The sequence below is a fragment of the Melopsittacus undulatus genome, chromosome 4, assembly GCF_012275295.1.
Source record: "Melopsittacus undulatus isolate bMelUnd1 chromosome 4, bMelUnd1.mat.Z, whole genome shotgun sequence".
Lineage (NCBI taxonomy): Eukaryota > Metazoa > Chordata > Aves > Psittaciformes > Psittaculidae > Melopsittacus > Melopsittacus undulatus.
Window position 1 is genome coordinate 79,049,501 of NC_047530.1, and position 14,913 is coordinate 79,064,413.

Genomic DNA, 14,913 nt, shown 5'->3' on the forward strand with positions numbered 1-14,913 from the left:
AGACAATTATGTTTTCTGGAAAATAGTTTATTGAGTGCTTGGGAATTAAAAACTACAAGGTTTTGCTTGCAGTTGCAGAAGCAAGAACAAAGTTAAACATAAATTAGTTATCTGATTTACTACCTATAGTGCTCCTGAAACCCTCATTTGAATCAGTCAGTACCATGACCTTTGTATCTGTCCCTTAAATTTACGCAGCAGAATATTTATAGATTAAAAAGTGCCTTTCTATGGCAGTAGGATAATGATTATGAAAGCTGATGGAGATTTTCAGTCTTTCCAGCTTCTTGCTTCTAGGCCTCAGCCACATCCACTCAGTTTTCTGACTTAGGTGACTTTATTCCGTACTCCACTGCAGGAATAAGAATGAAGAAACTCAGTCAGGGTAAAATTAGCCCCACTTGACCTGAAGCTTTAGTTGACTTAGATCAATAAGGGGAGAGAGGAAAAATAACCCTAAACCAGACAGTGATTACCGCAGTTGCTCAAAACTACATTTGTTGTGTAGAATTTCCATTCCAAGTATTGTTTTCATCTTCTCCATCATCTTGAGTCCTCAGTCTATATATTTTTCCTTCTTTTTTGAAGTCTTCCCCCCGCTTTTCCAGTACTCGTTTCCTGACTGCTTGCCTAGGGTACAAATGACAGTGAGGTTTGACAGTTCCACTGGTCGTAATTACACAAAAGAAGTGAACGCAATAAACAAAAATCATGCACTCTCCCTTTGCTGGGAAGTACCTGTCACTGAAGTGCTAGGTGGCTGCTTCATGTGAAACAGCCCATCAAACCAAACTATCAAAGCAAATCCTGAACTGTCAAAATCAGCCTTCAGTTGTTTGAGTTTCTTTAGAACCATACTATAATAATTCAATGTCCAATTGTCAAATTTTTTATCTTCCAAACACTACCAGCTGAAGTGGAGACATTTGTCAATGCAGCTGAATTCCCTATTCAAAATGAATGCAAGGCCATACTTTTTCTATTTTCTAATTGGAAATCAAAGCAAACAATAAGGAGCTTGCTTAATCACACATGCAAAAGCCAATAAATCCTGGCTGGAGGTGGCATGCAGTTTACCAGACACCAGGTTATCCCTTTTAAGCAAGTGGAAGGGTGGTGACCAGAAACTATAAGAAGAGGGCAGCAGTTAAGAGACAGTTACACTTTAGTGAGACAGACACAGTTTAGTTCCCCACTGCACAATGAGAACGACTCTAGCAAGCAGTTTGAGAAGTAACTGCCTTTGACAGTTTTGATTACCTGCTTTGCTCAGTGCTGCTGGATGCCGAAGGATTGGGATGGTCTGGCTGATGAGCTGATCTCACGGCAGACTGTGAAGGGGGTGGACTTGTAAACAGGAAGTTGCTAATAAATCTCCAAACCGCTAAGAGGGGATAAAGTATTGTGCCCAAGAACTTCCAGAGATCACCGCCTGACGCCTGAACCACAGAAGTAGCAGGTCTTCCCGCCTGGTCACCAACACATAAAGCAATCTTGTCAGGTGTTAAAACTGTGTTCTTCTAGACAGTTTTTCATCCATAACTTAGACGCAGTTCAGCAGACACAAGAGAACTCCTTTGGTTACACATTAGAAAAATATCTATGCCAGTGCTTATCTGCTTCAGAAAAAGTCCTCCTCCAATTTAGTTCCAACAAAAATTAAAAGTAATTTTGCAATCTGTCTTAGATGCAGAAAACACCAAAATTCAAGCCAGATATTATCATGGCCACCCATAAGCAAATACACAGCTCAGTACTGCTGCTTGTAAGAAAATGAGAATCAAACAAACCAAAGGTCAACACCTACCGGCAGCAACACAACTGAAGCACTGGGTGCTAACTCTAGTTCCAGTAACGTCTTTCCATAATCTTCTTTGGTAAACTCCCTTCTGGGAAACATTGTCGCCAGTGAAAAACTACCATAAGCATTACCAACCGTCTGTGAAAACATAAAGAAATCTTTATAACAGTTCACTTTCAAACAATTGCAGATCTGCCAGCTGAGTTACCTTTCCAAGAGTTGTATATCAAACTATCACTTGTCTTCACATATAGCAATGACAGATTTTTCACATTCTGCTATTTTACTAACGAAATGTTGCCGTGATACAAAGGCAGCCAGTGGCACTAGAGAAGGCTGCTACCAGAACACCCTTCAAATAAATAAAAAAGGAAAGCAGCAGACGACAGTTCCACCACAGTCAACAACTAGCTGATACTACACCAAGCTGTAGCCAGCATGTAGCTGAGAAAACAGCACCAGTTTACCTGTGCAGCAAACTGCCTTGCTTCTTCTAGCCGTGCTTCAGATGGGAACTGGTTAGTAAAGGAAGATCCATCTGGAAGGCGGAACTGAATCCTGGCTATTGCACTGCAGAACACATATCAGAGACAGTCAGCAAATGAACAGTGACAGACTGCAGCTCCAGAGGCTTTAGCTTGGTAGTACAGAAGTGTGGAAGAGACGGATAGCCATCCTGCTTATGGCAATGCAGATGAGTTTTAAGTTTGGATCCACAGTTGGTAAATACCTGTTTGTATCTCACAGTTCATCTCCTCTGGTTCTTATGAGTCCAAGGCCCATCACCATCCAAACAAAGTATTTACAATAATCATACCAAAAAATGACAAAGTTAACAAAATACAAGCCATCTTTTGTTTGTGTAGTCTGTATTACTTTTGATCCTTTATTTCAAGAGGCTGTACTATGAGGGCACATATGTTTAGGCTGGCTTGGTAAGTAATTCTACACTCACCTAGCTATGGCCCATCATTACTGTTTAGGTTTCAACAAAACCCATTCTTGCTCTCTGTTCTGGGGCAGAACTAGACTCACAGTGGCTCCACAACTCCACATAAGGTCTCTTCTAATAGGTTAGAATTATTTCTTAAATCAGCAGTGTTGGGCAAAGCAGGAGGCAGCTCTGACACAAACAGCTGTGAATCCAAGCCAAGCATACACACAGCCATGGTTGGCACTGTGTGCCCCAACACAGTTCTGACATTATCTCGTCTGTCCAGTCATCATCTACCACATTCCCACCGAACCTAGTTTCCCACCGAGCCCCATTATACCTGGTATTTACATCAAAGATCAGATAGAAAAATCTCCAACAAAAATAACACACAAGGAAACTGGCTAGTATGACATTATTAGGGTTGAAGGGAAGAGAACAGAATATTAATGTAAACAGCTACAAATAAATATTATAAAAGAAAGTTAACTTTTTATGTCACTAGTTAAAACAGTTCAACATGGCATCCATAAGAGATTAGAACATATATGAAATCCCTTTAAGTTTCTTTACTTCTTTTCCCCGAAACATATACTTCAGTCTCTAAAGCAACTCACCTTCGCTCCTTTTGAGCAGCTTCTTTCCTGGCCTCTATTTCAGCCCGACTAGCCTGAAGAGCTGCTGCTTTTGCAGCTTCTGCTTCTTCCTTTGATTTTGCAAAGCGAGCAGCTCTCTCAGCACGATCCTGTGAAAGGACCAAACAAAAAACCTTAACTTTTCGAAGAAACTGTTCAAGTTCATTAAAACAGAGAGCTAAAAACTGTAATCAGCACCCAACTACACAGACATAAGCAGGCCATGTGGAGAAAAGACAGTAGTGCTGCAAAGAATCATCCACTGCCAAACTGTACAATCTTGTGCCATTAGCCAAGATGAGCCTTTCAATGAGTCACTTTCTGTTACTGGATTATCTTCCCATGCAAGTTCAACAGACAGTGAAGATAAAGGGGAAAGTCTTACGACAAGTTACATAATTACAATTCCAACTGTTCTAGGCCAAAACCTCATAAGGAAGAGGGATTTAATTTATTACAAAATGTTTATATCCATATATGCATATACACATATATACAAACTTAGAAAATAATCATCCCCACCATTCTGAGATTAGTATTCTTCTGCATGTTCCACCATTAAATATTTCCTGGGCTTCTGTTCTAGAACCATGCTGCAATTATCTCAAGTAATATGACAGAAAAGTTGGTATGTTCATTCGGATGGATGAATATGAAAGAAATTTCATTTTATACATGAGAAATGCCACATAAGCCTCAAACACATAAAAGGTTATGATACAAAGCCACAGGGCTCCAACCAGAAAAATGGACAAAATTTCATCAAATGAGAAAACTTATTGGCTTAGTACACTGGTGGCCATTGTGAGAGAGAGAAGCAGTAACAAGCTATCCTCCAAAATTAAAAATTTACCATTGCAATCTGTTGTCTTATGCGCTCTCTCGCAGCTCTGTCTTCTGCCTTTTCTCTGTTCCTTTCCTCTAACATACGTTTTGTCAATTCTTCCTCCTGTCGCCTTTTGTACTCCAACATTTCTTTACCAGTTTTTCTCCGTTCAATTTCTTTCTTAATTTCTTTCTGAATAAACAACAGAGACATTAGAATTGGACCACAAAATTGCCTCAGACAACAGTCAGATAAGACTGAACTACATTAGTTTAAAAAGGAATTATGCATTTACTCAAATAAGGGTATAAGAAAAATAGCAAGTGGCTTTACATTTTTGTTTTACCTGTTCTTCTTCTTTCCTTTTCTCTTCTCGTCTTTCTTCAAGCTTTTTTGTTATTCTAGATATAAAAAATAAGTGAAAATTCTTAAAATTGCAGTATCTTATTAACATTTAAAATGGTAATAAAGCATCTGCAGACACAGAACAACAGAAAACACGAAAATGAACATGAACTGTAACATGGTGCTAATACCCAGTGTAACAGTAACAATTCATTCATATGCCAGTGTACCATCCATAAAAAGATGAGCTGGTGATCACCAGATCACCACCTAGTTTCCAACTTTTAATAAATTCTAATGTATTCCTTCTGTCCTTTTCCACTCTATAAGGGAAGAATCTTACATATTCTTACTGTTGAACCAACTTGTAAAACATACAATAAGCAAATACTACTTATGATCTGTGGTAACAGAAACACTAAATGCTTCTCTCTTCTCAGCTATTTAAGCCATCTGGTTTCTTCTACAAATCAGTTCCTAAAATGGAAAGCAAGTAATATATACCGTTGACATAGCTGCATATTCATCTGTCCAGAAAGGCCCCTTAGAATAAGGACTGACTTAAACTACAGATATTTACAACATATTTTAAGTCTGGGGAAAGGTCAGGGATGACGAAACAAGATAAGTCAGCTAATCAGAGAAACTTTGTTTGTATGGTAGCTGTTGTACTTTTTTAAGAAGAAAATGGTAATTACCAGAGAGCTTTGCCTCATTTTTCCCCTAAAAGAAATGCTGTAGATATATGCAAATATGGCATAATTTAAGATTAATGCAGATTTTAGAAAGGAACTTTGGCATTTATATTAAGAGAGTTCATTTTCTTCTTAGTTGTAAGTAAAAAATTATACTTATTGTCTAAATGTAAACTGAAATTAAGTGTGAAAAAGTTTTAAAATAAGGATTATTTATACTGCTAAACCAGCTTACTAAGTATATGTTAATGGGTTTAGATAGGATATTACCAATAGTGTCAGTCTTACACATGCTGAAAAACAAGTTTATACACAAGATCTTAAAAGGTCTATTCAAAACCAATCAATTTAATAAACGAACTATGTACCAAACTGGATGTTTCTGGTCACTATACTTCAAAATACCGGAACTAGCTATTGCTCATCTGACCTCATTACTGTTCACTGATCAAAAAAAGTCTCAGAACAGAATTCCTCTGGCTTTTTCGATATCCCAGACTACAAGCAGTAATGAAATAGGCAAGAAGAAATAAATCAGATCTCTGTATATGTCTCTACAAAACATAGGTTAGCACTTTATTATGCCTGTTTCAGGTGCTTTCAGTTCAATGTTCTCAGTCATTCAAATATTTGCAGCAAGCGTATTGCCTGTACTGAAGTTATTTTAAAGGTGAACATTTATAAATTTCTGTATTATCTCTTTATTTCAGAGTATGTGAAAAATTAGAGTAATTTAAAAGATGGTTTTGTATCAACCCTAGTACTGTCACAGACCTCAGAGAAAACTAGGGCCACATAAATGGGGATGATAACAAAATAAGCACCTTAATAACACATGAGGAAGTCTGCAAAAGACTCACCTTTCTACTTTGAGTGCAAGATCATTCACAGGCTGAGCTTCACTCACTTGCTCATCTGAAGAATTAGTTGCTTCCTGGCTTGTTTGATCTGAATTTGCTCCATCTTCAAGGGATTTCCAAGAAAGGTACGTGCAAGAGGAAAAAGGAAAAAAAAAACCCAGAAAATATTTCTTAACTTACAGTATTAAGCAACTTGGACATGTCAAGGAGATAGGAGGTTCTGCTAATTAAGCTTTCCCACCCCCCACCAACAATTTGGTTTCAGGCTACTAACTTTTTCCACTGAATCCTTTCTCAAGAAAGTGTACACAGTTTTTGTTGTGTCATAAACCAGAGCTTTCTCTCTCATTAAAACTGAACAGAATGACAAGTTACTCTTCCCTCTAGACTTGCAAGAAGCATTTTGGAATACCCATATTTTTCCTTAACAATCCCACTCAATATATTCCCTTCACAGACTATAATAAAAGAACTTACAAAAAAGATTTCAAAAGCAAATTAGCTATTGTTTGGGTAAAAATACTAACCGTTACTAGCAGAAGGTCTCATTGTCTCAGATGTGACAGGGGAGTCACAAAACTCTGCTGCTCTGGATTGTGTATTTTCTGAAGCACCATCAGGTTGAGAGGAGGGATAGGGAGCAGAAGTTTCACTTCCATTTTCCAAAGGCTGCCCTTTTCCTGTGTGCATCTAAGAAATTGGGGGGAAAAAAGCAACACTATGAAATTTTGAATGTTTTCCACCAATTCAAAGGCCAAGACTTAACTACTTTTAGAGTATCGGTCCTATTTAGAACTAAAATTACGACATATTGTTGAGTATGATGCAAGCATGCATTTAATATTTTTTCCTAATTTTAGTCTTACACTTTAAATCAATTTGTTAACTGTTTACATTTTTATATATACATATACATAGCATAATTTCATAAATCCACATTTCAAAACAGTATTACAAAACCATGTGTGAACTGAAAGAGTAATCAGTATATTGTTCCAGTTTAGAGTTCCTATTTCTTCAATGCTGTAGGTGTTACACAGATGATCTAAAACAACCTGTGAAACAAAACAACATAGCACTTCCACGTGGTACATTCAAACTTCTTCAATTAGTGTACTGAATTTAAGTTTGCAGGTTTTGCTATTGGCAGTGACCTGTACTTCCCCAAAGCACATGTGAAGGGCCAGGGACATCTTCTGTCTGGATCCTGTGAGCACACCCAACTCAGTCTGAAAGATGCAGTCTGTTAGCAAGTGTTACCTGTTTAACTTTATGGATTCTTGTAACAAGCTCTTCAACAGAAATGCTGCCAGCAATTACTTCCAAAGGGATTCCGTTGTCTCCTATAAAAAAACTGGATGGAACGCACACTACAGGATCTGCACAGCAACAGTTAAGGGCAACAAATGACAAAACTTCATAAAGTGACTTTAAAGGCAAAAGCAAAAGTCTTTCTTATAGAAGCATCTATCCCACTATTTTACCTCTACCTGATCACCAGCTGTCAGTACCAAGGGAGGAAGAAAAAAGGACACTAACAAAAATGCTGGAAAACATTACATAAAGTGATTGGTATTTCTTCTTTTCTTTGTAATGGTTTAAGCCAAAATATTTTTCTCCAACACAAACATATCCTACAACTGCTTATGCTTTGACTTGGAAGATTTTGTTTTAGTGCGAGACATCTTATGTAGACAATAAATAAGTCTTTACATCATTAAGAAAATCCAGTTTTCAGCATCATACAGGATTCCTGAGCTATATGCAGCAACCTACTTAAGACAGGCAGAAATTTGCCTAACTTCATACCTGTGTACCTGATAGAACAGGTGTGGACTGGGTTCTTTCTCCTCTTTAATTCTGAACTCCAGCTAACAATTTACACATTGCTTGTTTTCTAATGCTGATTGTAATACCAAAGGGTTAATGTGTTTACATAAAGCTTTAGATAATCTTCTATTTGGAGAATTACACAGGATTAAAGAACAGTATTAACTTGTAAAGAGAAATTATCTCTAATCATAATGTAGCATCTAAATTGATCTCAAAGGATACAAATTTGAGAAAACTGCAGGCATGCTTCACTGTTTAAAAGAAAAGATTCATTTATGAGGAGCAATCACTTGGCAACAACTTCAGATTAAGTCTTTCATCATAAAAATAACTGTCCTACTACCACACACAAAACTATTTAAATACTTGAGAGAACACTGAAACCAAATTTGCATTGCATCTTCTCATTAACATTTTGCATAAGTGTTCACATGGTGACAATCCCTGGTTATCACAGTTGACTATGTAAGACAGCACTAAGAAGCAATTCAGGAAAAAGTATCTGGTCTATGGATTGCAAATAATATAGTAAGTCTAATAAAACGTCTGTAGAGCATTTCAAAGTAATACCATTTGGCAAATGTCAATGCACTTCCTGCACATGGACTGGAACACTTAAATGTAACAAAAAACAGCTCAGTAATTTACCTAGGAACTTCAATGCTTCTCTATTCTATGTGTTACAATAAAGACAAACACATTTTCTCTAGGGCTTTAGAGACTTTTCTCTTTCTGAATTCCTGAGTTTTAAAATCCATTATGTAACTTGGTCAATCGAGAACTGCCTCAAGAGTACTCAGATTTTGATTCTAGCTTTTTTACATAACTTTTGTGTCTTCCTGTTGCAAAAAGATAACCTCAAGCATTCTTTTACTGGTACTGAAATACAGTCCAAAATACACAATGAATATTCTGCAGTACACAACAGTAAATTTTGAAATTTGGGATTTTCTCAGGTTCTTGTGGCTCCAGGAGTACTGAGTTCACTTATGCTCTGGAACCTTTTATTTAGACTACCTCCAAATAAGGCTGAGTACTTCAAAAGCCTCTTACTCCCATCATCATCAATGAAAGACTCTGCAAGAGACAGAACTAGGACAGGATCAAACCTTTTGGTGTCAATCTTAATAGCAACAAAACCATCTGCGGCAGCTTCAGACACCTTCTCATCTTCCCACCTTGCAGCCATCTCAGTAGACTGTTCATCCTCACCTGCAAGATACAGCACACATGTGAAGCTCAGACCAACACAAATTACTGGTTTTGGTCTGATTCTAGCTTTGCTTCAACTGCTTAAATCACCTTTGAAAGACAATTATTTTCAAATCAGTTGGTTGGGGTTTTTTTATATAACCTGGAACCAATTCATTCCAGCTGATTCACCTCACTAACAGGTCCAAACCCTAAATTACCAAAAAACCTTTCAAGACAGCACATATGGAACTTTTGCAGTAATTCAGCTACATGGTGAGCTGGTCCAAGGGAGCAGAAGCAACTGGACCACAAGCAACTGGACCACACACACAGAACAGAGGAAATGAAGATGATGGCAAGTCCAAAGATTGGCTTGACTGCCTCATCTCATTGTACAACTACCAAAGTACCTTTTTCATGTTACAAGGAGTATGCTTATGCTTCAACATTTTGCTTCAGACTACTCATGATCATAATACGCAAGGAGATCCCATGGCACAGAGGGAACCATTGCTTCTCTCCGGCATTAAGCTTGACCTGCTAACATGCTAAAACTAACTGCTTACCCCTCATTATATATATAATTACAGCTGCTAGTAGGTAAAACTATATTTCTTGCTTCTTGTAAATACATAATTCAGCACAAGATTTCACAGTTCAATAGTGTTTAAAAAAACACAAGCAACAAAACCAAACAAATAACAAACCAAAACCATTTATTTGCAGGATTATTTGTAACTTGGCTTTGTATTCCAGTTCCTAACATGAACAGTAGCAGTACGAGGGTAGGAAAAGGAATGAGGAGCACAGAGTATCAAGAATAACAGAAGAGGAGGTACTTAAGAAAGGAAAGCTGAAAAGGTGCTCTGAGGCCACAGATTCAGAAGTGTTACTTTAATCAGATGAAACACATCAATCGTATGTTTATCTTCCAAAGCACCAGTTCAGTAAGGATGCAGGTTAGTGAATATTGTTATGATTAACCATCTTTCAACACTAAACTGGCCTGCAATCCTTACTTCATCTTCAATCTGTATGAATTCCTAGCAGCTTGGAATGAACTGTACTCTTGCAGCATTTGAGTCACAAGTATAGAAATATAGTAGTCCATTATTCAGTAACAACAACAAAACATTTCATTTGTTTCATCCCAGTTGCCATTTTGCACAGTATTTTTCTCTTATTATAAATCAGGAGTCACATATGCAGTCCCCCTCATGAAGCACTGCTGCCTTAAGGTCACGACTGGCCACAATGCTTCTCAGAGAGATGTGTATCAGAAATATACCAATTTTGGAAAAGTGCTTTACAATCATATGTACTGATTTTCCCTGGAAGTACTAGAGCAAGTAAGAAAGTATTGATCTCTACTGCTACTATTCTAATAAGTAAGTAAATATCTAGGATATTTTATGTAGGAACCTTTGCTCCACCTTCAACTGTGGTCAAGGGATGCAGCTGTTCTGCCAACAGTGGTTGGGCCTCCTCCATCATTTCCACATTGCTCACAGACAGCTGCTTCACTACATGTTTTCAAGAGGACATGTGCTCATCAGATTAGGCTACTAAAAATATCTAAACACCTGCCAAACACTAAATTCTCCATACAAACAACTGCTGCAGAAGAATGCTGGAAGACAAACAGTTCAGACACTGTTCATAGTACAGTCAAAGAGATGAATGAAAATGCTGACAACTCACATTTTATAAAGCTCTGTGCCATGAAGCTGTTTAATATTGTGACTGCCCACAGAATACTTGCTTATTCTCATACACTGTTTTGTTTTGATAACCCTTTCTCATCTGGGGATTAAGGTTCATTTATTACAGTTTTGTAGTAGTAACTGTATCCCAAAATGACCACTGCCAGGTCACAGGAAAAGCAGCAGCAAAGTCAAGAGGTCAAGCTGAACAGAACCTGACAAAATTCATAATTCTGCTAAACACTGAGTGATCACAACAGCCTCAGAATTCTAGTTCCTAAGAGTCTTGATTTCTTATGTTTCTCAAACAAAAGCATCACTTTAGCAGAAAGACCTGTACACAATTCGCAGTCATACTTGCTTATCTCTTAAAGTTGGTAAGGTAAATTTAGATATCCCATGAATTCAGCAGGATCTTTAATATACTTATACAACTGCATCACCAGAATTTGTCATGAAGGTTTTAAAAAATGGATCCAAAAAAATGTTAGGATTATAGCTGCAAACAAAAACGTTAAAGAAATAACCTGGCTGAACAATGCGCAACTGTAGTCACAAACACCACCTCATTGTTAAGAAAAAGAGCCCCATTATTCCTTGCTTGACTGGGAAATACTCTATAATCAGAAAAATAACCCAGGTTTTAATTTCTTAATGTCTGTTTAGACAAGTGTAGTGAAGAGGGACTGACAGATGGTAGGAAAACCCACATATTATTCAATAATTCGTTAATCTGTATCTAATAGCTACCCTCCATTGTGGCTACCCTCAAATTACAGTTCATTTACATTTTCTTTTTCATTGTTTATTTTTAATTAACTTATTGTCCCCATATACTTTACTGGACAAAGTATACAAAACAGAACAAAAACACTGAGCAATTTCAAAAGCATGTTTTCCTGCTCAGAAAGCTGCCTTCAAATGTTTCTCAAATGTCTGTGGGCAAGCATGTTGTGCAAGGACTCAAAGTTACTAACAACTGTGCAGTTCTAAACATGGATCTATCCAAACAACAAACCCCATCACTGCTGGCATAAAAATAGACTCTTCTTTCAGCACTCAGCATCCTTCAGACACACCTGCTTCCACACATAGTGAGAAAGTGTGTTCTTAGGCTTCCCAATTCCCTTTCCTGGCAGGCATACCAGAACTGCTTGGCAACCGGCTCCATCACAGCTCAGCTGCCCTGACTCCACTGTTCCTGGGGCAGACCAGAACTTGTCAGAACTCTCTAACTCTTTCATTTTGGAGATACGGCTATTCAAATTAACACTCTCCCTTTTCCAGAGCTCATAAGATCAAACAAAACAAAACAAATCCTTACAGCATACTACATCATCAAAACTAGGTTACATTCCTGCAACCATAAATTTAACTCTGTGTATCTACATATTCCTACATCCACCTAGTCAACATCAACATCTAAAAGAAAAGACCAGGTTTGTGTACAGTATGACTTTCATAAAAGATACTGGAAAGAAGTTACAAAGTGCACTTCTCAACCCCTGAAACATACACATCAAGTTCAAAATACTCATAGGTATTGAATTACTACTAAAAAAATCTTTGTGGTGGGTTCACTCTGGCTGTATTCCCAGTGCTCACCAAAGCTGCTCTATCACTGCCCTCCTCAGCCAGACAGGAGAGAGAAGATACAATAAAAGTCTGTGGACTTGGGGAAGGACTAGGAGAGATCACTCACCAGTTATTGCCATAGGCCAAACAAACTAGGCTTGGGGAAATTATTTAATTTATTACCAATCAAATCAGAGCAGGATAATGAGAAATAAAAAAACAAATCTTAAACTACCTTCCCCCCACCCCTCCCTTCTTCCTGGGCTCAATTTCACTCCTGATTTTCTCCACTTCCTCCCTTCAAAGTGGTGCAGAGAGACAGGCAATAGGGATCGTGGTCAGTTCATCACACCTTGTCTCTGCCGCTCCTTCCTCAGGGGAGGACTCTTCACACTCTTCCCCTGTTCCAGCATGGGGTCCCTCCTGAAGGAGACAGTCCTCCATGGACTTATCCAACATTAGTCCTTTCCACAGGCTGCAGTTCATTGAACTGCTCCAGCACTGGGTCCCTTCCATGGGGTGTATCCTTCAGGAATAGCCTGATCCAGCGCGGGTTCCCAAGGAAGTTTCTTGTTTACGACACACTTTCTATTTATACAACATGCTACAATTATTTTATTATTGACTATGAATGCAGAGAGCTATCAGGTCCACACTACAGACAAACACACTGGAGAGTGTTTATTAAGAAGAAAACATAAAATTAAAAAATCCAGTGGTATAAAGCTCTCACACCACAGCACCCACCTGCCATCATGATTCATGGGTTTAAAGAGCCATCTTAAAGCCTGCACACACTACCCCATCCTATACACCATGACACGACCATGACGTGGCCTGACATGATCTTGATTTCCAATGTTTACTATCCAGCAAAAAATACATTTCTCCAGGTATAAAGAGAGTTGTGTCAACAAAGGAACTTAACTACACTTTACTTTCCTGTTCATATACCCTTTAGGAGTGAACTTTTCCCTGAAGCCAAGTGAATCCCATGGTCCAATAATTCCTCAGGGAAAAACACCAGCCACACATTTAGAGTGGGTGTTTGTTTTTTCTTTTTTATGAGGCATCTGAAAAACTTCAAGCCACGAGCACTTAAGGCAAAAGTAACAACTCAAGAAACAACATACACAGGTACATAAAAACACAAGAAAGCTTTAAAAAGCTTGTCTAATGTCTCCCCTTCCCTATCCTCATTTATCCAGGCAGAAAGGTAGCAGACACAAAGACAATGTGAGTTTCTACAGCTTTCAAATACCATTCATTTACAAAACAAGCACTATAGGTAAGCCAAAAGAAAAAAGACACTGCACAAACAGCTGAGTAAGTTCCAGCAAGTAAGAGCTGAATACAGGTTTATACAAGGGTATAACAAAGGGAAAAGCGAAACATTGGAGCGACTAATTCCACTGCCCTCGAGCAGTACGTAAAGCCACATGTGCTACAAGGGCACTGCTGGAGAAGGCACTGAGGCACCTCCACGTCGGGCCACGCACAGACGGGCTGGGCGGCAGGACTCGTTCTGACACAGCAGAAATCACAGCTCAACGGGAGGCGGGGGAGCAACAGCTGGCGAAGGCGCTGCGGAGTCTCACGCAAGCTCCGCCCGGCGCTGAGCGAACAAGAAGCGCCGGCTGACAAGGCCGCGGGGGACTGACAGGGCCTCCCTCTTGGGGAAAGCTGCGGGACGCGGTACAGCGCAGCGGGCGGGACGGAACAGCGCTCGACTCGGGCGCTGCCGCAGCCCAGAGGCCGGCCTGAGCGGCCGTTGATCCCGATCCCCTCCAGACCCCACTGTGTCAATGCGGAAGCGTGCAGGACCCGGCGCCCAGCACCACTCCCCGCCGCGACCGGGCCATACCTGACACGAACACGACGAAAACCGAGCTCCGCTGCTTGGCTGCGGCGATAGCGGCCGGGATAGACCCTCCGAACCACATCATGGTGCCGCCGGCCCCGGGCACCGCGAGTCGCCCCCAGGCGCATGCGCAGCCACACCACCAACGGCCGGCCGCGCGCGTGCGCTGGCGGCCGCGACCCGGCGTCCCCGTCAGCTTGGTGCCTGCGCGCTGCGCTCGTTCTCCCGCCCTCCACCACGCTAGGTGCGGCAGATTCGCCGCGGCTGGACGCCATTTTGGCGCGTCGGCGCCTCGGCCGGCCCCAGGGCTGAGCCGCTGCCGCCCCTGAGCCGTGTCCCTCCGCAAAATGGCGGAGGCGGGCTCGGGACGGCGGGGGGAGCTTGGGGTCTGCACAGCGCAGTGCCTGTGAGGGCAGGATAGCCGCAGTTAACCTGGCCTTGGCATCCTACCGGGAAAGTCAGCAGTGTGACAGTGGGGAAAAATGATGGGGAAGGTAACTGTTCGGAAGCAGTCCATGCTAACTACATCAGAAACTAGAGTGTGATGTGCACAGGCCTTCCATGAGAGGCCAGGACTGATGTGAGGAATAGTAGTGGACTAAGGAAAGTGTTAAGAGGTTTCTTCAAACTGACTTAACTTAGAATAGGAAA

At 40.1% G+C, this 14,913-nt stretch overlaps 1 protein-coding gene across 2 annotated transcripts; it reads right to left on the bottom strand.

Moving 5' to 3' along the window:
- Positions 1-9: 9 nt before the first annotated feature.
- Positions 10-14,412, bottom strand: UBXN4 (UBX domain protein 4). 2 transcript variants are annotated; one of them, XM_005153762.3, is made up of 14 exons: positions 14,266-14,412; positions 9,039-9,141; positions 8,152-8,180; positions 7,357-7,475; positions 6,624-6,786; positions 6,097-6,199; positions 4,543-4,597; positions 4,224-4,388; positions 3,353-3,480; positions 2,269-2,371; positions 1,808-1,939; positions 1,261-1,469; positions 477-630; positions 10-352 (listed from the first exon to the last, which is right to left on the bottom strand). In XM_005153762.3, the coding sequence occupies exons 1-13, from the start codon at positions 14,345-14,347 to the stop codon at positions 492-494; spliced, it is 1,530 nt and encodes a 509-aa protein (XP_005153819.2). In that variant the 5' UTR covers positions 14,348-14,412; the 3' UTR covers positions 10-352; positions 477-491. The 2 variants fall into 2 exon arrangements, with proteins under 2 accessions (XP_005153819.2, XP_005153818.2); XM_005153761.3 differs by having other exon boundaries at positions 10-630.
- Positions 14,413-14,913: the final 501 nt, after the last annotated feature.

What these genes read in the sequence shown, in the direction of transcription:
- UBXN4 (XM_005153762.3), bottom strand. Translation starts at nt 14,347, where the DNA reads ATGATGTGGTTCGGAGGGTCTATCCCGGCCGCTATCGCCGCAGCCAAG. An exon ending in CCTGCAGTTTTCTCAAATTT is followed by an intron (nt 7,476 to 8,151) that starts GTATCCTTTGAG and finishes GTTGCTGTGCAG; the next exon opens with ATCCTGTAGTGTGCGTTCCA. An exon ending in CTTGCACTCAAAGTAGAAAG is followed by an intron (nt 4,598 to 6,096) that starts GTGAGTCTTTTG and finishes TTTTATATCTAG; the next exon opens with AATAACAAAAAAGCTTGAAG.